Source organism: Paroedura picta, chromosome 4 (assembly GCF_049243985.1).
Source record: "Paroedura picta isolate Pp20150507F chromosome 4, Ppicta_v3.0, whole genome shotgun sequence".
NCBI classification, from domain to species: Eukaryota; Metazoa; Chordata; class Lepidosauria; order Squamata; family Gekkonidae; genus Paroedura; species Paroedura picta.
The window spans coordinates 116703686-116728378 of record NC_135372.1 but is presented as its reverse complement, the minus strand read 5'-3'; the positions used below and the strand labels follow the sequence as shown (position 1 = coordinate 116728378).

General features: G+C 43.8%; 3 protein-coding genes across 6 annotated transcripts in view; all 3 read right to left on the bottom strand.

Moving 5' to 3' along the window:
- MAP1LC3A (microtubule associated protein 1 light chain 3 alpha) overlaps positions 1-5531 on the bottom strand; it is a 36451-nt gene extending 30920 nt beyond the window's left edge. Inside the window, exon 1 of the mRNA XM_077335312.1 lies at positions 5193-5531. Coding sequence (XP_077191427.1) covers positions 5193-5499 — 307 coding nt within the window. The 5' untranslated portion in view covers positions 5500-5531. The remainder of the gene's footprint in view (positions 1-5192) is intronic.
- Positions 5532-8497: 2966 nt separating this feature from the next.
- DYNLRB1 (dynein light chain roadblock-type 1) lies at positions 8498-16135 on the bottom strand. Its single transcript, XM_077335313.1, has 4 exons — positions 15951-16135; positions 14857-14932; positions 12422-12589; positions 8498-8888 (listed from the first exon to the last, which is right to left on the bottom strand). The coding sequence occupies exons 1-4, from the start codon at positions 15951-15953 to the stop codon at positions 8845-8847; spliced, it is 291 nt and encodes a 96-aa protein (XP_077191428.1). The 5' UTR covers positions 15954-16135; the 3' UTR covers positions 8498-8844.
- A 2613-nt stretch (positions 16136-18748) lies between these two features.
- Positions 18749-24693, bottom strand: part of ITCH (itchy E3 ubiquitin protein ligase) — a 65512-nt gene continuing 59567 nt past the window's right edge. For all 4 annotated transcript variants that reach the window (XM_077335309.1, XM_077335308.1, XM_077335310.1 and 1 more), the window contains 2 exons: positions 24279-24351; positions 18749-22241 (listed from right to left, as the gene is read on the bottom strand). In XM_077335309.1, coding sequence (XP_077191424.1) covers positions 22142-22241; positions 24279-24351 — 173 coding nt within the window. In that variant the 3' untranslated portion in view covers positions 18749-22141. The remainder of the gene's footprint in view (positions 22242-24278; positions 24352-24693) is intronic.

Here is a 24693-nt window from a genome sequence, read left to right as displayed (position 1 = left end):
GTATTTAGCAAAGCAGTCAGCTGAGGGAGTAAAAAGGGCATGTGGAAAATAAGCTGGGAGAAATACGTAACCGGCACAGCTGCCTTGCCTGACCTCGCCATCCCAGCTCCCTGCCCGTCCCAGGCTATTTAAATCCTGCTTGCTTTCAAACAAGATGCCTGGGAAAAGAGGCTGAGCCAGCTGCCCTCCGCCATTTCTCTACATCTGAAGCAGCTGCCCTAACGAGAGAAGCCCACATGAGGCCTCTGTGAGGGAGAACTCCAACTTCAGGCCTTGCTTATTTCATGCTGGGTTGGGAAGGCAGGGATTCAAACCCTCACCCTGGCACGAGGGTGTCTTTGGGAGAGTCACTTTTTCTCAGCCTAACTTACTCACAAGATTGTTGAGAGGGGAAGGCAAAGACCCACAAGCATCACCCTTTCATCCCTGAAGGGCAGGCTAAAAAAAGTACGAAAATCAATGAAAAATGTAATAAGATCTCCCAGAATATCCTACCATTGAAGAGCAGCCAATGATACTACAGCCAGGATGTGGCTGAGTGACGGGAAAGTGAAGCATTATGTGTTTTATTGTGTTTTAACTAGAATTTTAACATATTATAAACCAGTGGTCCCCAACCCACAGTCTGGGAGCTGGCCTGAGAAAAGGGGCCCTTCACAGAATCAAAAGAAAGAGACAGTGAATAGCTTAGGTCCAGTTCAGGTGTTTGTACAGGCCAATCTGCTGTATGACACTGGCTCAGATGAGGAACTGCATTCTCAAATGTTCTTGCACAACAGTCAGAATACAAAACACACAGGATCAAGCTCTCCCTCCACCTGTACCAATTCTATGGACTAGTTTACAAGTAAATTACCTCTCAAACAGCAGCACTCAGAAACATTCAGACATTCTGAAGGTCACTTCAGAGCCACCATAGTTAAGAGTGGTGGACTGTAATCTGGACAACTGAGTTTGATTCCCTACTTCTCCTCCACATGCTGCCAGCAGGGTGGCCTTGGGCTTGTCACGGTTCTCTTAAGAGTTGTTCTCCTAGAATAGTTCTCTTAGACTTCTCTCGGCCCCCACCTACCTCACAGGGTGTCTGTTGTGGGGAGAGGAAGGACAAGGCGTTTGTACACCACTTTGAAACACCTTTGGGTAGTGAAAAGTGGTGTATAAAACCTCAGCTCTTTCTCTTCTTCTTATAGGGTTGGCCCTTGGTGGTGTCTGAATTTGATGGGACTGTACCATACCAACAAAGGTTATTTTACAATTAGTACAGTTGGACACCACAGCATTTCAGAAATGCCAACCTAGTGTGGATTAATTGACACAGCAAGGAGTCCACACAAAATGCACATTTGGATACCACAACACATCTAGTGGTGCAATTCTACAGAGTTACTACATTCTGAACCTCCTGGAATCAATAGACTCTTAGATTGAAGTAAGTCTCCACAGGTGACTGCACTGCACTGTAAGAGGGGACTAGTATATGCATTGCTGAGGTGCTTCTCTGTCCAGGTTTGCTTACATATGGTATGGACACCAATCCAATTTCAGGTTAAATTGATTGGATATCTTTAGTCTAATCATTCATTTCCTTTGGGTCTCATATTCTCCATTTTCATAACAACGATGGTGTGAAGTAAAAAAAAATGTCAGATCTTTTCCCTAGATGTCTGTGGAAGGTATGGACTGCCCTTGAGAAGGAAAGCTTCTGAACTCTAATAAAATACCACAAATGATTAAAACAAGGAAGTAAGCCAATAATGTTGTTTTTGTGGACCAGTTCACCTATACTGATTGATTAGAAAGTTTGTTTTAAAGCATTCCACAGTTCCCCAAAGGAATATGTAATTAAATCACATTCATCATCAGTATCTTCTCAAAACGAGACCTATCAAAGAGCCAGAAAAGGATTCAAGAGACACCACCTGAAAGGTATGTAGGCAGAAAGAATATGACAGCTGTATAGACACAAAGCATCAGCACCCCCATGCAAGTCCTTAAAAAACATAAATGTAAACAGGAAATGAGCAAATAAGTCAGTGAGTCAAACCTGGCTAATGACATATTCCTAACTACACGCTGGCATCGGAAATAAGGGGTCATTTTTCCACAACAAAAGTGTTTTCAACTAAGATGCAATCCCTTAAAATGAAAGATGTTCTTTTAGAATACAAGTGTCTTGGCTTGAGTGCCACGGAACCCCTTACTTGGAAGGAAGTTTAAAGAAAACAGAGGTCCAAAAGAGAGCAGAGAAGGGCGGGGTTGAAGGACTGAAATCAAAGAAATGCACAAAAGCAATCTGTTTTTTTGGGGGGGGGGAGGGGAAGTGTCCCTTCACCAACTAAAACTTAACAAGTTCCTTTTGTAGGCCTATTTCTTTAAAAGAAAGAGCTGAAATGAGAACCTAAAGTACAACAGTATTAGGACACAGTTGATCTTTGTGGTCTGAAAAACTCCTTTGCTCAAATATTTGTAACATAAATACAACATTACTAGTCTGTAACATAAATAAAATATTACTGGGGTTGTGGGAGGAGTTGCAACCAACTCAACACCCATTTGATTGGCCAGCCAGTCAACGAATGGCCAATCAGGTAGGCTGTCTCCCCCCTGCCCCCTCTTCCAACTTCTTCCAGCAGGTAGAAGCTCCAGCCTGCTGGCCTGAGCCAGCCAGTGAGATAGAGCTGGGAGGGATGGAAGCCCTGGGATGCCAGTCAGTCCCTATCATAGTGCATCCCCACTGTGGCCTTGCCATGCCTTGGAAGAACCTACCTGGGTCAGGGGAAGATGAGAACACCCCAACAGCGATCCCCCCCCACATCAAACAGCCTGGTAAGACAACAGCAGAGCCTGCCCAGGTGAGGGGGCTGCTAGACCCCATTGTAATTTTTTTGCAATGGGTTTTTTTTTTTGCTAGTATTCAAAATAAAAACTGCATGAGCACAACATTTATGAAAAAAAGAAAACCATTACTTGGAATTTTCTTTGATGATAGGAGTATCTGCCTGATACTAAGAGAATGATATAAGTTATGGAATGGAACCCTAAAGAAGTTAGGAAGTTGTGCTGAAAGGCATCGAGTCCCACCTCCTGTTCATTCTCTCTAGCTCCTATCACCTGATGTTGTCGACTTTCCCCCAAACATGCTTTTGCATTCATAAGGACCAGAAACTTCAACTTTTAAAAAAAGATTCCCAATTAAATTCTCAGGATGCTGTTCTCTGTGCCGATTCTGCATTCATTTAACAATCTGGATCGAGAAGTGAAAAATACATTTGGCTCACTACACCACAAAAGGTCATCACAGAAAGGAGGTCTCTCAAACTTGGCCGACCAAATGAAAAACAATGTGAAAGGAAGTGATAGGGCATTCACGCACAAGCACACACCCCAACTATATTTCTATAAAATGTGCACAGTACTCAAGATAATTAAGGATAAAAAGATAGGATGAAGACAGCTATAACCTTAGTGTGATGAGAAACATTTCAGAACACGCATTCTGCAAAGTGTTGATGTTCAGGAATGTGTCTTCAGTCCAGCAATGATATGAGCACGTCATTTCTTTCCTGTGTGTTCTCTGCTCCACTACATACTGACTCTGCATTAAGCCTCACTACATTCCATGGGAACAGTACAACTCTGAAAAGTGTTACACCTAGATTAATTGCTGTCAGTGAGTTCAGATGGATCTAACTCCGCTTAGGACTGCATTAGTCAATTCAGCCATGGGTGCACAGGATTGCAGTCTTAGGTAACTTCCTCCTGACAACATTGGGGGTGTGACATTACAGGCCTACCTATTTAAGAAAGGCACCTATCCTAGGATCATCATCATCCAAGCAGTTGAACTGTTGAGCAAACAAGCTGTTGTAGAGACCTTCCCTTGGCATTCTGTATTACCTTAGTCTGGATTCTCTTTGCAAGTGAGGAGGAGCAATAATTCCAAAAATAGCATTGCTTGTAAAACATGGTAGCCAATCATACCTGCAGAGAGATTTTTTTTGGCCCCCACACTACATAAAAACGACCCTTGTGAAGACTTCGGAGCATAACAAAGCTTTCAGAAGAGGAGGTGGCCTGTGCTTACCAGCTCAGACCCAATCAGAAGCAAGCAAGGTTTCCACCGGAGGGGAGGGAAGCGCCTCTGTCGCAGCAGAGCTCCTTTCTTAAATGCACAAAACATTCGGCTTTTTCTAGGCAGGGCGCTGGGGTGCCTGGCTCCCTAAATCTCAGTAACCGGACGACATGAGCACCTTATTGCACCGTCCTCCCCCCCCCCCCGCCGCACATACACACATTTGCAGGCATGACATCACCAGCAGGGCAAGGCTGCTGCAGCTGCTAATTCCCTTTGGCTCCCTGCCTGGCCGCCTGCCCTTCCTGGCGCACCAGCAGCGAACTTGAGCGCCGAGGCAAAACAAAGAGCCTCCCTTCCTGGGCCAGCTCCAGAGAGAGCGAGCGGCGGCGGCGGCGACCCCCCCCCTCCCCCGGTCCCAACGCGACTCTTATCTCCGGGCCTAGAGCGGGGACCCTGGGCGCGGGAGGGGGCGGGCTGCACCAATTGGGAGGGAGCCTTCCCAAATGCCAGCGGAGGGGGCCCGGGCAGAACGGGGCGGCTTCTGGCGCTAGGGGGACTGCTCCTCCCCCCCCCCCCACTTAGACGGCCGAGGAGGAGGGCCGGTCCCTCGGCGCAGCGGGGTGGGGCGACGATTGACCCCGCAAACCAAAGCAACACTCTCCTCCCCCCCCCCTCACCCTCCCTATCTTGCCTTGTGGGCACCTTGGCGTCGCCAGACAAAGGGCGCCCTCGGTGACTCCCCCCTCCCCTCGGCCAAGCACGCCCGCCCGCAGATGCGCCCTTGCCAGCCTCTGCCAACGCGGCCCGGCCAAAGAGACGCTGCCAGCCGTCGGAAGGGGACGCTGGAGGCGGGGGAGCCCCTGCCCTCCCCGCATGCCAGGGCGAAGCTCCTGCGCGGGAGTCCTCTCGGGAAACCTGCCAGGAGCGGGGGGGGGGGGGGCTGACACTTGGCCGGGAGTCAAGTCTCTCCCCCCCCCCCCGAGGGAGCCCTCGTAGCAAAGCGCTCCGACTGGGAGGGTCGCACAGGCAGCCCCCTCGGGAGCGCCTGCCCGCGTCGCCGGCCCCTGGTTTTCCACGGAGGAGGCGACTCCGGTGCTGCTTCCCGCCGGGGACTTACAGAAGCTCCGCCGCTGTTTGAAAGGCCGGTCCGAAGGCATCTCGGCCGCGGCACTCGTGCCCGGGAAGCGCCGCGGGTCGGCGGGGACTCCAAAGGCCGCGGAACCGCTACGAGAGCCCGACGGGGGGGGGGGGCGCCGCCTGGGCAGCAGGTGCCCCTCGAGAGCGTCGCGCGATGCTGCTGCTGCCTCCTCTGCTGCTGCTGCTGCTGCTGCTGCTGCTGTCGGCGCCTCCTCCTCTTCCTCCTCCTTCCGCGGCCAGCCGAGCGAGCGCGATTCCCGGAGCTGGCCCAGCGACGGTGACTTCATCGGCAGCCTCCTTAAAGGGGAGGCGCGCGGTCCCGCCCCCTTCTGCAGTGCGGCCTCTTCGCCAAGGGCGCTCCGCCGGGCCGAGGACTTCGGGCAAGGTGCCGTTGAACATACACAGAGCGCGCATATGCCCTGGCCCAGGGAGCCTTTGCGCAAAACATGGACTTGGCCAGGGGAGTTTCCCTGCTTTCTCTTGGGCTCTAGGCAATGTCCAGACGATCTTTTTTTGTTTTTAAAACCCTTTGAAAAGAAGGAGCGGGGAGAATTCAGCTGCGGACCTCAAATCACCCAGCGGGACGACCCCAAATCCTTGCCCACTCCTAACCCCACACCGATGAAACCGTCCACGATCAGAAATGTGCCTTCACGTCGGCTCAGAATCAGCCATGCAATGTTCCTGAGCTCAAACAGAGTGCTCTTGTTAGTGGCAAATCACTCGCACTAACCTCGGCCTGCAACCAGCTCTCTTGGGGAAGACGTGCTTCCTCCTTCCCCACGCAGCTGGCAGGTTCAAGCCCGCAGGCCTCCCGAGCCTTTGACGCAACGGCCTCTTTTCGCAAGAGCTGTCTTCCGCCAGGGGGCGCCGGCTCCCGCCCGCCTGCCGCTAGGGCTCCCCCTGCTGGGCTTGGCTTTCTGTTGCCTGCCGACCTCCTCCTGCGGGGGACCACCCTTGAGGCTGAACTGCCAGTTGCTGTCTGGGTCTCTCTTCCCCAGTGTCACCCTGCAGGTTTCACCTGAGACTCCCTGTGCTGGAGAGTGTCTGCTTAGAGAGGTTCTCTCCTCCGGCCTAAAGCAAGTGGGAACCCATGGCTCAAGGATGAGGTGGTGAGCTCCTCCTCACTGGCAGTCTTCAAGCAAAGGTTGGATACACACTTTTCTTGGATGCTTTAGGATGCTTTGGGCTGATCCTGCGTTGAGCACGGGGTTGGACTAGATGGCCTGTATGGCCCCTTCCAACTCTATGATTCTATGATATGTGCCCCACAGAGATTGGTTCAGGCCTTACATAGGCTGCTTCCAGATTAGACGTCTAGCATGAAACTGACACTAGTTGTCCCCTGACTGCTTCCGGAGAATCCCGACATCACTGGCAAGCTTGCCTTTCAGCTCCCTGAAGAGATCAGTGCCCTAACTGAACTCCCACAATTCCGCAGGGCCTGCAAAAAGGAGCTCTTCAGCCAGGCATTTAGTTGACGATGACCGGTTCAACAATATCCACTGGACCCTCAGACGCCCTTCCCCACAATCAGAACCCAATCTGACCTCCTATGGGAACATGGTTAGAAAGTTACGTGAAATGTTTTAATACTGTTGTCTTCAGTTATGAACGTCACTGTAATAGTTGCTGTTCTTATGAATTGCGCTGTATTCATTTTATGTAAACTGCCCTGAGCCTCAATGGGAAGGCAGCATAGAAATTAAATAGATAAATTTGCCATTTCTTTTTCCATTTTTCCCAGTTCTCCTTTCTTGTAATTCATTATATAGAGTCGTAACAGAACAAGACCAGGAGATGGGCAGTGGGATTCACAGACACTCAGAAACCTGTTATATGTTATCAAAGCTGTACTGAATATCTGGGATTACCTTAGTCATCTTCATTCTCCCTTTAAACATGATTTTGTACCAGAGTTTAGGTCCTAAGCCTGGTTGTTAGCACCAGACCTTACCCTGACATACATTAAATTAATAAGCAGTTAGGAGAAGCTAAAAGATTTCCCAATGCTTGAGTGCTTCAGCTGCAGCACGCCTTTTTAGCAGCACTTAAGTGCACACCCAAACATGCCAAGTAGGAATGTGACTCATTGTTTGCAAGTACATGCATCACATAAATAAATTCAGCAGGAAACCATCACAGAGTCCAGCTTCCTGTGGTGTATGCCTGAAAATAAACTGGGATTTTACAGCAAAGGAATATTTTAAATGGACACACAGATCCTGTCAGAGCTGATGCCATCTCATTCTCTTTAATGGCAATAAATATGATTATTAAATTACTCAAACATACATTTTATCAATGAAATAAACCTTTCAGAATTATCCATATATTACATTATTAATCCCCAAACTGATTTATAATCTTTATTCAATATCCTGTCAACCCCAGGAGACAGGCTACTAGTTGTAGGGACTGTGAAGTTCGGGGGCCATTCATGAGATTTCATGGCCCATTGTCACAACAGCCACATGTTCAAGATCTGGTCTTTGATTCACTGCTCAGATAGGATAAGCAGGAACCTGAATCCAACTTTCCCCTCACCTGCAATTTCCTCTTTCCTGAAAGCCTCCATAGTATCCCCTTTCCCTTTCTCTCCTACAGTTGCCAACCTTCAGGTGGGGGCTAGAGATCTGGAATCACAGATCTCCCAGCAACAGATCAATTTGTCCCAATTTAGGTTAGCAGATTGAGGTGGGATGTAGAAATATCCCAGAATTACAACTGGACTACTCTTTTCCTGCTAAAATATACCATGATATTTTCGTGCAAAATCACACAGATTTTTTAAGGGAGATTTCACTTGCACAGAAAATGCTTTATTGTACTCTGAAGTATCCATTTACCAGTATTATCAGTTGTGTGTGTGCACATTGTGAGGGTGGTATAAAAATTTAATAACAACACAAGGATTATTTGACCTCTGAGTCCCTCTTTGTGTCTTTCCTGGAGGCACCTGGTTGGCTATTGTGGGAAAGAAACAGGATGTTGGACTAGATGGGCCTCTGGTGTGATCCAGCCAGTCTGTTCTTATGGTCAGTGATTAATAGGTTATTTTAACTGAGATACCCAATAAGGCCCAAAAAAGGCAACATTGCCTTAGCCAATAGTAAGTAGATAGTAATACAAAGTACCGATTGGCCATTAAAAGACTTTTTAAAGGAACACTGTGACAGTGTGATCAATCGAAAGGAGAATTAACATCCCACATTATTTTACTAAAACCAAGTAAGCCAAAGCCAATTTAATGTGTAAAAATGAAAGAAGTAATACATACCAAAGTAATTTTGATTACATTTTAATTCATTTTAGAAGAAAAGCCTCTTTGTATTTAAATAAGTGAGAAAATAAAGGGGACAAAAAGAAACAAAAACCTATTTAGGGATTACAAATATACAGAAAATAGCAATGTTAATTAGGTTGCAATCTTAACAAACCTATCTATTTTTGACATTTAAGTCATCAGTCATCAGGCTTCTCCAGGGTTATATTAATATGCTTACAATAAAAAAGAATCTCAAATACATTATTAAGGTGGCACAAGCAGTAAAATACTAATGGCTGTTTTAGATATTAAATAAAAAGATGCATTTGTGGTATAAGGAGTTTTATATCATCTCAGGAAGCTTTCATTCTGTTGGGTTCTGAACAACAATCAGGAAATAGTCCTTATCTGCAAGGAAACAAATAATCATTATTAAGCCATCTATTGTTAATTCACACATAAGATTGTATATTGATAGTAATGGCAATGTTGATTTATGTTTATTTAATTACTTGCAATAACAAATTCTCTTCATGTTGTCTTCCATTTATTTGTGGGGTTTTTTTAAGTCTGGGAAAAATATCTGCCATTTAGATTACAGTAACTGACTGAAAAAGGATAGATTCAAGTGGGTAGTCATGTTGGTCTGAAGCAGCACAACAAAACAAAATCAGAGTCCAGTGGCAACTTTAAGACCAACAAAAATTCATTCAAAGAGTGAGCTTTCAAGTGCAAGCCTGAGAGTCTGAGGGCTTGCACTCGAAAGCTCACGCCTTGAATAAATCTTTGTTGGTCTTAAAGGTGCCACGGGACTCTGATTTTGTTTTGTTGACTGAAAAAGAGGCATGGCTGGGATGGCAAAGGGGCTAAGGAACTCTGGTCTGCTGTTTTTGGGATGCTGGACTCATTAAAGTAGTATTAAAGTAGTACTTTAATGAGTCCATCATCCCAAAATACCCCTGCATTGAGCAGGGGGTTGGACTAGATGGCCTGCGTGGCCCCTTCCAACTCTATGATTCTACTTTGGCAATGACAGCCAAGTATTGATATCAGATTACTCTGAGAAGCTTGCAGACTGCTGTCAGTTGGCTGAAACACCTTGGGGTATTGCATCTCTCTGTCTCAGGGCATCTGACACAGGGTAGTGAACTTGGTACCTTTCAGGTGTGCCCGTTCACCTCTATCTGTGCTCACATGATGCTGAGTCAGACCCCCAGTCCTTCAAAGTCAGTATTACCTACTCAGACTGACTTTCCAGGGCTTCAGGCAGAGGTCTTTCCATTCATCTACTGCCTGGTCCTTTTAAGTAGAGATGCCTGGGGTTACACCTGGCCTTTCTTCATGCCAAGTGGAAGCCCACCACTGAGCCATAGCCTCTCTTCACAACTTTCCCGGTCTTAGGCAGAGGTCTTTCACATTACCTAACACTTGAGCCTTTCCACAGGAGATGCCGGGGATTGAACCGGAGACATTCTGCATGACAAGCAAATGCTCTATCACTGAGCCAGGGCCCCTTACTTTGCCGATAAGGAAAGCAAATGTTACAAAAATGCCAAAACTTAATATTGATTTCACTGTTCTGTTTATATCCCATGTTTCTCTATAGCAGACACCCAAAGTGCCTTATCACAGTGGTCTCCCCTTTCTCCTCACAATAACAACCTTGTGTAGTACGTTAGACTGAGAAATTGGGATAGGCCCAAGGTCATCCAGTGAGTTTCTACAACACAGTGGGGACTTGGATCTCACTGTCTCAGTTCCTCGTCTGATACTCTAACCACTTTACCATGCTGGCTATCATGTTTTCAGTATCTTATCACTCACAGGGAAACAAAGTGGACAGTGCTGTCCCTGGAACTTCCTGCCAGTTCGTGGGTAACGGTATGACATTTGTTGTTTGTCTTGCAGAAAACATGTGTGGTAGCACTAAATGTTGAGAATCACTGCAAGAGCAAGGCCACAGCCCTATGTCAAAGCTGTAAAACAGTTACCATGTAATGGTTGTGCCCTGCCCTGGATAACCCAATCTCCAGGTGGTGACTGGAATCTCCTGGGATTACAATTAACCAGGTGACAGAGATCAATTTGGAAAGTAGGTTCTATATCATTATACTGCATTGAAGTCCACCCCCTCCCCAAAGCTCTCCAAATCCTTGCCCCCCCCCACGAAATAAATAAATAAAAATCTCCAGGTATTTCCCAACCCAGAGCTGGCAATCCTACTATCTCATTATTTGGATGGGAGGCCACCAAGAAACAGCAGGGTCACTAGGCAGAGTCATGCAATGGGAAACCACCTCTGAATGTTGCTTGCCTTGAAAACCCAACAGGGTTACAGTTGGCTGTAACTCGATAGCAAAACAACACAAAACCTGTGACAATGATGTTCAAAGCATTTCTTGGTTTTGTGATGCAATAACCAGGAAAACAGTCAAAGGCTGAAGCTCTTGATTTCGGCTCAATGTTACATTTGAGCAAACCACAGTCACAGTATCTTGGGACAGTATGATCTCTTGCAATCAAAATCAGCTCTAGCATTTTAGTCTCTGCACTGTAGACTGCAACAGTGTGTGTTCTTTAAGAAACGTGAAGAGTTAGCCTTAATGGAGTGATATCATATTGGGAACTATAACAAGGGGAGGGATGCTCTCAAGACCCTGTCCACGTGTTATCTGTTCACCTGTTCCCATGGTCTTCCCATGAGTCTTGCTAAGCACAAAACTTTCCCAGACAGGTTTTCCCACGCAAAGTGCATGCTGGGACTACACTCTATAAAGCATTCCTCCCCAAGGTCACAAGAATAAAAACAAACTCTGGGGAGAGAAGAGGCCCTCAAGCCTGTGGGCTGTGAAAAATTACTGGAACAGGAAAACAGGGAAGAGGTAAGACAAACAGGCTGAACAGATAACATGTGAGCATGGCATGACTCAGGGCAAGACTACGGGAACAGGTGAACAAATAATGGTCTTAATTTAGATTATTGTTACTGTGAATGTTGTATACTGCCCTGAGCTGGCTTGCCAGAAAGGCAGTATATTAATTATTCATTGAATAAATAAAACATAAAAATAAGGCCTTGACGTATGCTAGCCTAGGAACCAAAAACCTTCAGCAACTGAGACATTTCTGTCTCCCCTTTCTATAGAAAAATGTTTACTGTTGATCTGGAGTATTAATGAAGAGATTTTGTCAAAAAAAATTGCAGCTTAATATGCAATACCCAGCTTGCTGGGGGGTAAACGGTAATGACTGGGGAAGGCACTGGCAAGGCCACCCTGTATTGAGTTTGCCATGAAAACGCTGGAGGGCGTCACCCCAAGGATCAGACATGACCCGGTGCTTGCGCAGGGGATACCTTTACCTTTACCTTTTTATGCAATAGATTGGTGTTGATAAAACTGATGTAAATGAGGAACATTATTATAATGCTAATTTATATCACTGTCCGAATTAAGGAGGATCAGTGTAGTGTGGTGGTCAGAGGTCTGTTCTAGTATCTGGGAGGCCTACAAAGGAATCCCTGCTCAGTCAAAAAAACTCAATGGGTAACCTTGGGCCAGTCAGCTTAACATACCTCATAGAGTTGTTGTGAGGTTACAATGGAGAGAATGATGCTGTAAACCAGTGTGGGTTCCCATTGTTGAGAAAATACGGTATAAATATCCAAATAAATAAATATGAATGGATTCAAGGACATATGAATTCAACATAGCCTCATTTCTAGCACTCTAGGAATATGGTAGCCCCCCCCCCCAAAAAAATCAACCCAGTCTAAATGTTCTATAGCTTTAGTAAAGCTAAGCACACTTGGGCCTGGCAGGTATCTGGATCTTCCCTCCTTGAAGAATGGGCACAGTCCAAAGAACGGACACAGAGTGACAACATACATACAAGGGGATCCAACTTCAAGATTTTAAAGCTTAAGCTGCCTCCTGCTTTACCTGGTGCAACCATGATCTCATTTTTCTTGGAACGAATCCGCAAGAAGGTGAGGTCATTCTGGGGGTCAATGTCTCGCACGGTGCCCCTGGCCTTCATGATTAAGCTGTGCATCAAGCCTGCATACTGCACAGTGGTGGAGTTGTCCATGGTGCTTTTAATGGGAATGCCTACAGAGTTCAAAAAGGATGCAGGGGTAAATTAGGCAAGGACATTCTTTCCTACCAATGACTGCTGGTGAACTGCCACAAGCCAGCTGAGTCCAGGAGTGGCGGTTAACAAATACAAATATAAAATAAATAAAAATATAAATAAAATAAACCCAAGCGATAGGTTAAACACTGTGCATGTTTCATAAAATGTTAATGTCAATGTAAAAGTTATGGTTTTGTTGATTCTTTATGCCTATAAAGGTATTCTGATTCTGACTGTGCAGGTTAAATGCCCTTGCCTCGTGTCTCTTGGTTGTGTGAACACAGCTATCAGAATGGCATTCTTCCCATGAGAATATGACACCCATCAAAAGGAAGTCTCATAACAGCCTCCAGATCAATCAACTTCCCTTTCCTCTCCCTGCAACAGACACCCTGTGAAGGTGGGTGAGGCTGAGAGAGCCCTGATATCAGTGCTGTGGTGAGCCCAAAGTCACCCAGTGGGGGAGCGGGGAATCAAATCCAGCTCGCCAGATTAAAAGTTGGCGCTCCTAACCACCACACTAAGCTGGCTCTGTTGTTGTCTTTGTTTTATAAATTTATCTGATACTGGTATTTGCAACAACCTTACAAAGAACACGAGAAGCTACCTAAAATCTTGATTGGTAGACAATCTTGATGAACATCAACACCTAAAGGAACTCAGGCTACACTGAGTACACTGATACATACTAACTTGGAAGTAAGCCCCAGTGAACTCAGTGAGGTTTACTAGTAAGTAAACATGCAAAGTATTGAGCTGTCAGTCATGCATGGACAAGTCCTTTATTTGTTGTGCAAAGTAATAAACTGTTATTTTTTAAAATGCCATTCATTTTTAAACAACCAGTAGTCTAGCATATCCTTACAGATTAAGAAATGTATTGCCTGCAGCACACTGGCTTGAGTACTCCTGTTTATTTTTAAGAATGGAAACTGTATTTCTTTCAAGTGAACTAAAGCGTAGGCAGGCTCTGGTCCATGGAACCAGAAATCTTACAATGTAATAAAAACGTAAGATGCCAGAAGACACCTGTTTATTTTTTGCTGCAGATTAAGGGAGCTACTGCACTGGAAACTTGGAATAGCTGATGCAATGCATTCTGGTCGGGCTATTGCTTACAAAGTTTCCAAGACACACACACATACACACACACACTTCAGCTTAGCTTCTCACATTCACCCACATTAGTGGTAGTCAAACTGCGGCCTTCCAGATGTCCATGGACTACAATTACCATGAGCCCCTGCCAGCTCATGGGAATTGTAGTCCATGGACATCTGGAGGGCCACAGTTTGACTATCCCTGATCCACATCAACCAATTTCTACAGAAGTTCAAGAGCAGAAACTGTTTCATATTGGCTTGAAACAGTAACAAAATCCTAAACTGCCCAAGGGTCAGGGTATTTGGGGAAAGGGTGTGTTTCACTGTTGACATTTCTGGTATCCGGAACTACCTTGCACACTTGTTATTTTAAACGCCTGTTCCCCACAATACATTTATTCAATAAATAGAGGTCCCCCCCCACCCCACACAAGCCTTACCCAGGAGAATATCTTTGTCAAAAATAATCTCTTAATAATTATTAGGTATATATATAGGCCATGCCGTTATAAACAGGCATAGTTTCAATTTATTTTTAAAAATTTATACCCCACCTATCGGTCCAAATAAGAGCCACCAAGATAGCTAGCAAATTAAAAACACACAAATAATAAAAAAAAAAACATTAAAACCAACAACACATCACTAAAACAATTAAATCCTGAGTAAAATACATACAAAAGCCACAAAAACAGGTGTAAATCTTAAGCCTGCAGTTCATTCTGGAACAGGAGTAAGAAGTGGGAGGCAGGTTTTCTTTCTCTTTGGGAGGGAATGAGGACCAGAATGGAAAGTGAGCCTTATTTATAAAAGTAAATTCATGTAGGCATTCACTTGTATCCAATACACGTATTTCCAACCGCATGCAGCACAGCACAGCACAGCACAAAAATCAAGATATGGCTTTCAGTTACTGTTTCAGGAATGAGAACTAGACTCTTTACTTTTACCTTAAAAAAAATGATGCCCAAACGAACCAGAGATTCATAATCCTATTATTTTGGCTTTTTTTTTTAAGCTGAAAAGTACCAGCAACTTCCAGCCTTTACTTTTGTGCTGTTTTTCTAATCTCAATTGCTCTTTCCCAGGATAGGCTGTTTTCCAGAATGGACAATCAAAAAGTTCTAAAGGAACAGTACCTTCTGAATTAACAACAATGATTCCCTGGACTCCCTTCTGACTCTGAATTCGCTTCAGGGTTTCTTCCACCTCAGCCTGGGGGGGAAAAATATGCTAGTTTGTCATGGAAGTTGCCATTTGTTTTCAGATAATGTTCTGCTATAAGACATCTCACAACAGTGCATCTCTGTAAGCATAACCATGCTAAAGCTTCACCTAAAAGCTGTAACTTTCCTCCCAGAATCAGAAACTAAGCCCTTGGAAGCCAGAAATTTGTTTCTTACCTTTTCCAATAGCTTTTCTTACAAAGTTCAAACATAACACAAGGTGCAGCCCACTATGCAAATGAAAATGTTTCTAGAAAGGGAGCACTTTTTCATAACCTGAAATTTGGCATGGAGGACCCCAAGTATGGTTACAGTCTGTAGGAACGTAAATGCAATGGGATCTGAAGGATGTAACTCTGTTATGACTGCACAGCACACTGCATCAAGATGAGAACAAGAGACCTGAAAACAAGTCCATTGAGGAAAGGCTGATGAGAAGACTAAGGGAAGACATGATCTTTACACAAAAGTTAGAGCAGGCTTGTTCTCACTGGTTCAGTGTGGCAGGACTAGAACTAATGGGTGGAGGCTGAAAGGAAGGAGACTTCAGTTGGGAGAAACCTCCTAACAATAAGCTGTTCAGCAGTGGAAGAGAGTGCTCCAGCAGATGGTGCATTCTCCCCCTTTAGTGAAAGCGCTTAAGGCAGAGTTTGAATGGCTTAACTGCCAGGGATGCTGCAATTGTGCATTTTTACACAGGGCAAACAGTTTGCCAGATTAACTCCAAGGTCTCTTACAATGTTATCGCATATGACAGCACGCTAATCCCAGACAGGTAGTGGGGACAACCGGCCGTAACGATGGTCATGGCCCCAATAAGAAAATACCTGCCCGAAGTGGTCAGTCAAATCGCAGAGGGTGCTAACGGTGCCCGGCCAGGACTGCTCAGCCCTCCGGCCCGTAGGCCTTGCTCATTCCCCCCCCCCCTTCGACCCCCAGACCTGGCCTGGCCCCTCCCCACCCAATCTGCACCCCGGAGGGTAGAGAAGCTGCCCGCTTTTACGCACCATGTTGCACCGCCACGCCTCAGGGAGCCCCAGCTGGCACCACAATCCCCGTCTGCGCGGCTGTGAGCGCACGCGCGCTGTCCGCCGCCGGCCGGGCTGGCTGAGAGCGGAGCCACTCGTCAAAGGCGGAAGGCGGGCTCTCCGCGTTGGGCAGCCGGGGCCATTTCCTGCACCTCCCCGGAACCGGAAGCTCTCTGCACAGAAAGGAGGCTGCTGGGAAACCTCTTGCGAGACCCGGGCGGCTCTTTAAAGCTGAGCTAATGGAAGTTTTTATTCCCTTGGGGAGAGACATGTTGGGAAGTCTGACGTGCATTTCTTCTTCGTGAGGATAATTAACTGAGTCCCACCCGTCTTCTCATTACTTCTTCCCACAACTGGGAAAGCGGCTGCCTTTAAGCTCTCCCTTAACGTTTTGATATCGCCCATGTTGTGAACGCCAGCTGAACCCAAAGGACAGATTTTGTTCCTTTAGCAAGGAGCCAGTCACTCTTCGCCATCATGATATTTGTTGTGGCGCTGTTTACTAATTTCCTCTCTTTATCTCTCTGCTCTTATGATCCCCGTTCCACTGTCTGAGTAAGTGTGCGTGCACTCGAAAGCAGCTTTGGGAGGTGGTATAACCCAACCCCCCCCCTCCCCCCTTCCAGGAATTTCCTAACCCACAGCTGGCAATGCAGTTATGTAACCAATTAAGCTCGTTTTCTCTTGTGGTTTCTTCATGTCTCTAAAATCCCGTGTGGAAAATGGTTTTGACTATGTTATATCCCTAAACACTGGCAAGGTGGCAAAAAGTGGGGTCGTTCAAAGGAATTCGCTCAATTCCTCTTTGCATTTTCTCCCTGAAATCCAACAGTATTTTGTAGAAGCATGTTGGCAGGCAATGTCTTCCACATCTTCCTACACTTCTATTAGAGCACCACCGTGTGGTAAAAACTGCATCCTGAAGAGGGTGCATTGAAAAGAGAAGAGTAAGGTGGATCAATGACTATAACTAAAAAGTGAATCTCAAAAAGCAGGTCTCCCCTTAGCAGGCACACTACATCTCAGAAAATGGACAGATATTCAAAGTCCTTGGTTGACTAGCTTGAAGAACCTCAAGACTTCTAGATTGTCTATGAAAAACTACTCAATGCTAGTGAAGAGAGCGCGCTTTCCCATTTGCCTATTGGAAAAATAGTGAATTGATCTGTTGAGTTGTAAAATTTGTATCAAGCTACACAGCTGTTGGCTTTGTTTTGTCCCTATTTGTGAAGGAAGAAAATTGAATTTCAAGAGTTTAAATCCTCAGCCACAAGGTATTTCAAGCACTGGAAAATGTGTTTAATTAGTCTGATATGTTTATGCTTTTATTTTTCTTTGCTTTTTACCCAAACCCAGTAACATTCCAGTTAAATTCATGAAGGCTTATGCCAAGAAAAAAGTGACACTGAACTAAAGCTTTGGTTCTCGAGTGTCCCCCCCCCCACAATAATTCTGCTTGGCAATTTCCCAAGACTGAGAACAAAAAGCCAATCTTCCAGTGGTGGCAGTAGGGATCCTCCCTCCCAGCTTAGGGGTCTCCTAGCCCTTTCCATCCCTCCAACCAACGGTACTTCCCCTTAGGTCACCACACTCCAGTTCCAAATCATTTCTATATGAATCCCAGAAAAATTCTGTGGTCAAGGTGAGGTTTGAAGCAAGGCACTCTGTTCTATTCGATAGCCAAACTAGCTTGTACTGTCTTACGTGGCAACCCAGTCACGGTATTCCTGTTGGCAGAGATGGGAGGGATGAACCCTCTGCTGGATTCAGAAAAGGACTAGTTTCAGGGATCCAGCACTATGCAAGAGGATTTCAACTTTCTAGAAAACTTCAAAGTATCTTGGTTCGAGCCCAACCTCATATAAGAGGAAAAATCATTGACCCAGAGCTTTCCCCCCCTCTTACACACATTTTGCATATGTTCTTAATTCCAAACCCTGTTACATCCACTGAATATGTCACATCTTTGCACTCCGATCACAGCAGATCATTACAGCTGTCTCCCCATCTGAACAAAAGCAATGATCAGGTGAACGAGGATCAGAAAGCCTGCTGTGCTGTTCAAGGCTCTTAAGAGAAACTTTTCACACAGTACAAGGAATGACAACAAATATCAGATTTTCAGAACTTTTATAAAAGTTTGACTTGGTGAGAGATTTGACAGTTACCTGAGTATTTGAAGTTACAGTTCAAGGAAAATTCAACAATGGGATTTTAGTACAGTATTTTACAGTCCAGTGCCTCAGATTCCAGTTTGTGTACTAATTAGTTAGGGCACATATACATAAAACAATGATTCTGGAAAAAAATGCATCAGACCACCTGACAAAAAGGGGCTGGAAATACCAATGCATTGAGAGCAGCTTTGGTTTCAAACCTATTGCAGCATATGTGTATGATGGTCATGAACCAGGATTTGTCTGCAATAAAATGGCGATGGTCATAAACTGTTATGCACTGAATTGGAAATATAGATTTCATACAAGAGATCCTGAGCTTTTTAGAAAGATAAGGCTTAAAGAAAATTAACATCAGTATACTGAAGTGTGTCTTTTTAAGGCAGTTTCAAATCAGTGTGTTAAATCAGACTGTGACAATCTTATGCCTGTGCAACAGCATGTGGCAGTTACTGCTGTCCATAAACTGTTGAATCTGATTTATGCAGACAAGTCCTAATCTTGTGGTAAATGTTCAGTCCAATTTACCCAGCCAGCCTCCCAGCAAAACAGCACAGTATTTCTGCAAGTCTCCCAGGTTATGACAATGAGAAGAGTGCGTCAATTGCTCAAATTACTTTTTTATTATTGCAACATAACATGGCATAAACAGAATTTACAAGGCAAAGGGGACTTTAAAAGCAAACTTTCATTCTGATTTTAGAGATATTGCTAGCATAATGCTTACACTGTATGCATTTGAAACAACACTTCATGGTCAATATTTCATTTGCTAAATATCCTCTGCTTTGAGTGCTTAAAATACTTTCCTGTGCTTGGGATATCCAGCCCCCATTTCCCCTGGAATACAGCAGTCAAGACAAACATAGTTTGCTGTTTAAATTAAAAGAAATTGAACAAGCTACACCCCGGACTGCAAAAATATATACAAGCATTTACCTATTTCTGAACTAAACATTTGAACCATAAAAATATTAAACAGCCATGCCCTATAGAACTAGGGCTTCAGCAGTTTCAATTAGCACTATTCCTTTATTTAAAAATATATAGGGCAGAAAGCCTTTTGAGTGATATTTGTACATTAACATTATTCTAGGTTCCTAGACAAATCATGAAACATTATGCAGAACATGAACTATTTGCCACAGTTACTCATTACCTCACTTAATTTAGTTCCATTTCTGTCATAAATGTTAGATCGCTAAGATTTATTAAAATCAATACACAAAGTATTTCTAAGGCTTTTTCTTCCCCCACCAGCCATATTTCTAATACACCTATAGCTGGTGCTCCAGCAAGTGCCATAAGCAAACATAGCCCTAGAATTCACACATGTGCCCTGTAACATCCTCTACTAATGGGGAAAGGGGGTCATTATTGGGAGATAACAACTTTTGCATGTGTTCCTTAGAATGCACTGTGGAAGGCAGGAAAACACTGGCCTTGCTTCTCATCCCCCTTTCTTGCAAGTATCAAATGAAGAAAAATAGACAACAGATTACCTCACAGAAAAGTCCTCAAAGTCAATCAGTTACAAAAAATGTCTTTCAATAGCCTGGAACACCCTCCCCCCTGCCTTCCCCTCCAAGTCTGTTTGGGTAGATAATATTTGCTATCCAAAGGAAGAGTCCACTATTTGACCACCTTGGCCTGTTTTCAAAGAATTTTGCTCCCCTCACACAATGGAGCAATAGAGCAATGCTGGCACAAAAGCATGCACTACTGCAGTTTCAAATGTCACCATCTCTCCTATAAAGGTTCAGAGCAGCATGCACACCTTTAAAATACAACAACCTGGAGGAAAGGGTACAAGGCAGTCAACTGGGGACAAGAACAAAGTGCTTTCAATCAAAAATGAGAGCATATTTAAAATACTGTCATAAGTGGCAATGGAAGAAAGGGGATTGTAATAAATAAAGAGATTGTAGAATGAGATTTAAAATGTCAACATGGGCTTAAAGGAAACAGCTCTAGGGAGCAAGTTTTCAGAATGCATGATTACTTTCTGGTAGGTTACTCAATATTCTCAAATAACATTTGGAAGTCTTCAGGAACTGTCTTTGCAAGGACTAGGCCTCTGAATTACTGCACTTCAGTTTGTCAAAAAAGTTCAAGTGATAATTTTATAGTCTTGTTTAGGACACACTGGGAACAAATTTCAGAGAAGGGTTGTGTCATTCAGCTGAAGCAATGAACAGGAATATAGTGGCACTTTAAGGCTAACAAATTTTTGTTCCAGACAAAACTTTAGTGCATAGGAACCCACACAAGACAGATATGAAGACAAAAGCTGTGAACAGTAGGGCTGTGTGTTCAGAACTAGCTGAAAATATACCTGGAAAATACCTTATTGGTCATTATTGGGTATATTCCAACTTCCCAGATAGATCCAGGTTTTCTTGGGGAAACTGAGGGGAAAATTCCAGTCTCTCAGCTGTTCATTGGGCTTCTACTGTAGAAGACAGACTGAGGATCAGCTGTGTTGACAGAGCAGACTGTTCCTGCTAGCTTGTGGCTGGCTTCCTGCAGAGCCCACCAAGCCTGGATTTGCATGCCACGGGGAGCGATCTGCTTCCCATGGCACAGCAGATCCTAGAGCTGACTTCTCCTGAAGCTTGATTTTAAAAAGTCTAGGATTGGGCTGGCTTAAAAATTTTAAAAATTATTTTTCCTCTCGCGTCTATTGAACCCCCAAAACTGGGATTTCCAAAAAATCAGATTCAGATTCAAATACCATACCACATTGGGATCCAGAATTTTGCAAAAATCTCGAAACCTTTTCTGGTCCAATAGACCTGAACCGAAATACACTGGTAAACCCCCCACACCCATCCCTAGTGAAGAGCTGGTCAAAAACGCTGTAAGAAAGAATACCTTAAGTAGTTTGGACACCATCTTCCAAGATGAACCATGACAGGTGTCAAAAGAGTTTAGCAAAACTAGGGAAGACTGCATTATCATCAATTATCCTTCTTATAATTTTGATACTTTTCTTAATTACATCTGATGTTTACATAATTATATCATACTCATATTCTTGTCTTCCAATTCTGCTATTTATAACCTTTTTCTCCAACAACACCACCTATCCCAGGAAAGCTTACGCTGGCATTAAAACATGTTAGTCATTAAAGAGCCACAAGTCTCTAATTTTCACTAGGAACTAGTAAGCCATATTCCTTATATTAAAAAGGTCTAGCACTGACAGCTAAGTCTAGTCCAATGGCCATTTCTGTTAACTATTAATCTACAAATGAATTCAGTGAAGCAACCCAGGGTTTTGTTCATCCTGGTGTGCCATACACAAACTGAAGCTGAAATGGCCAGATTAGATGGGAACAGACACAAATATAAGGAAATTTGAGGAATGGGATCCCTGTGCTAAAATTAACAACAGTACTGAGTCTTGGATGTGTATGCATGCTCCACATGCCTCCCTACAGAACTAGTTCTGAGATGGCATGGGAATAAACTTTGAAAGAGAAGAAACAGTCAAGCCACACTTGGATAAGAAACAGTTAACACAAGCAAGGGATCTGCTTGCAGTATCCCTAGGCTGATTGCAAGCAAGTGCTATTAGAAATAAGGATGCTGCAGCACTGCAGCTACCAGTGGACTTTCCAGTGCATCAGCAGCAAAGAGATGCTACTAAAATGGAAAGACAAAAGGAGTAGGTTTTCTTAAAAAATAATAATTTCAATTAATGAGCACAACCCAAGATCAAAAAACACAGTAAGGGTTAGGGTTGTTTTTTAAAAACAAAAAACAAAATAAAACTGATGTATCATTTTGGATTTCTCAAATGACAAGAGAGAAATCATTAATTAGTAGGCATAACATTGCAGGGTAACATCCATTTACTTACACACTAGCAATTATTAAATAAAATCAAGGTCAAGTCTTCTTTACTGTAAGATGTGCAACAAGCAGAGGCAGAGAAGAATGAACACCCTATATGAATTCACGTTCTTTGGGTGCAAACCCCATCAAGGGTTACTCTTGCCCAAATCCTTCGGTCTCTTCTATGGCAAACAAAAGCTTCTCCTTCATTTGTTCATAGCTCTTGTATGGTGGCAAGTCCAAGCGGTTGAAACTGAAAATAAACAAGGGTTAGTTTGAATTCTTAGCACACACACACATCGATCAACATTCCTAAGAATACCATTAACAAGTTAAAAAATGGGAGATCTATTGTCCTAGCTTTAAAATGCCTCAGTTTTGTCTCACAACTGCAGTCTGGTTAAAAGGTACTATACTTATGCCTACCTTCTATATTAACCTGCTTCACTTCCCCCTCTAATTTCAGGAATATATTATTCATTAATGTTTATATGTTTTATCATATTTTTGACCTATTCTTCCTGCAAGAGTAAGAATGGGGAGGGCTGGCTGGAAAATGGGGTGGAGCTGAGGGGTTGATATTTTTTGCCGCCAGGACTTGACTGTAAAGGGGGGAGGGGTGATAATGTTTTTAATTTTTATATGGGTTTTTAATTTTTACCTAACCCGCTGCAAGATGGCTTGCCGACAGTGGAGGGGAAGAAATCCAAATATAAATAAAATAAAATAAATATAAAGATGGTGTATATGCTACCCAAACAGTCTCCTAATAAATTGGAGGAATTAGAAAAGGGAACCGAGCAAGGTGAGTAATTGGAATGTCATCCTATGTATATCAAGGAAGGGCAATGGGTAAATGAATAGATGTATGTGTTGGTTAATTGTCACTTAATCAAGGGGCAATGGGTGAAGGAAAGCAATGCTGGGGCGATGATGGGATTATGCTGAACATATCAATAGGTCTGGGGCAACCCATCATTCTGAAATTCATGCATCTCCCCAGGGCAAGGAGGAGGCAGCAGCCAGCCAGACCCTCTAACTAGTGTTTTGAAATTACTTTGAAATTTGCTAAGGCATGCCTGGCATCCTTTCTGGTCTCTTTTGGCTCAAGCAGTGCCCTGCGCTAGGATAGTAGTTGGTGATTTCCCCCCCCCCTTTACACCCCCCCTCCTCCCCAGAAGCTCAGGGCAGCTTACAGAAGGTTTAAAATACAATGTCTGATATTTATTTAATTTTTAACATTCTAAAAAGCAATAATTAAAATTAAATAATCAGCCCAATTAATTCAAAACCCATGGCCCCTTTATCTATGAGGAACTTTTAGGTGTTTACCAAACTGGGGAAGCTTATGAAGTGTGATGTATGTGTGATGTATGGAGAGAAGCTTCTGCCTTTATGCTATAAACTGCCGCTCTGCAAGAGGAGGGGTCTGACTGGTAACACACACAGCTGCTTCCTTCATCCACTTTAGTCTCACAAGATCCCTCTGCATTCCATAACTGAACACATTCTTTGTCCAGCAATACAGCACAGAGGTTATACTATCTTTGGTGCTGTTAGTATGATGCAACCTTTGTAACTATCTAACAACAAACGGTGCAAGCTTTCAGTCCTGGATTTTGGAAAATTGTCATTTTACTGCATTATATACTGCTAGTTAGAGCCTCTTGTGGCAGAGGGTGGTAAGGCAGCCGACATGCTGTCTTAAGCTCTGACCATGAGGTTGGGAGTTCGATCCCAGCAGCCGGCTCAAGGTTGACTCAGCCTTCCACCCTTCCAAGGTCGGTAAAATGAGTGCCCAACTTACTGGGGGGTAAACAGTAATGACTGGGGAAAGGACTGGCAAACCACCCTTTATTGAGTCTGCCAAGAAAATGATGGAGGGCACCACCCCAAGGGTCAGAAATGACTCGGTGCTTGCACAGGGGATACCTTTACCTTTAGTAGAGGAAATATTTAGAAAACTAGAAAGGAAATTAATTGAAACCATTAGCTAAAGGAAGTATAGGTCCTCTGCTGTCTGTGTTAGGGACACAGATCTTAATATATATTCTCATTATCAAGTATTAATCTGATTCTAATTGATCATTTCATACATCAAAACACAGGCAAACCCACATTTACAAAGTATGCCCTCAACAAGAAGCTGCACTAAGTCACAGCTCTGTGATGAATGTTCATGCTAAGATAAACTTGTGGCATATTCATATACATCTATTGTGCATGTTAGAACAGCAATAGTAAAAACTGATGAAGACTACCATTTTCTCATCTAATGCATTTTACTCACCAAGTATGGCTTCTAGGTAACCAGTTCTCTTTACCAACTTTTTCAACACAAAATTTTTGGGGTCCATTACTACCTATAATTTAAAAAAAACAACAACAACTCACATTTCAGATTTAAGACATTAGACCAACATGAAAACCATATCCAGTTTCCCATCGCATGATTCATGTTGTAAACACAGTGGTTGGGAATGAATATCCAAATCTCATAAGTTGCATCCATAGAAAAGCTTCTTGGTTTCAGTTAGTCAGGTGCAATGTATTATATTTATTTATTATTACATTTGTATGCTGCCCTCCTTTAAGGCTCAGGGCAGCACTAGAAGGCACTGACTGTGCTATTCAAGCCACTAAGTCCTTTCCAGAAAGGAACTGGTATTGCCATCATAGACACAGGTGGCAAAATAGAGAGCCAG

Bases quoted from the DNA above. Each gene is read 5' to 3' on its own strand.
- DYNLRB1 (XM_077335313.1), bottom strand. The intron at 12,590-14,856 runs GTACTGTTCCTT...TGAACTCTGTAG, and splicing joins CATTGTTGTTAATTCAGAAG to GCATTCCCATTAAAAGCACC. The intron at 8,889-12,421 runs GTAAAGCAGGAG...GTTTCCTTGCAG, and splicing joins TGAGATCATGGTTGCACCAG to ATAAGGACTATTTCCTGATT.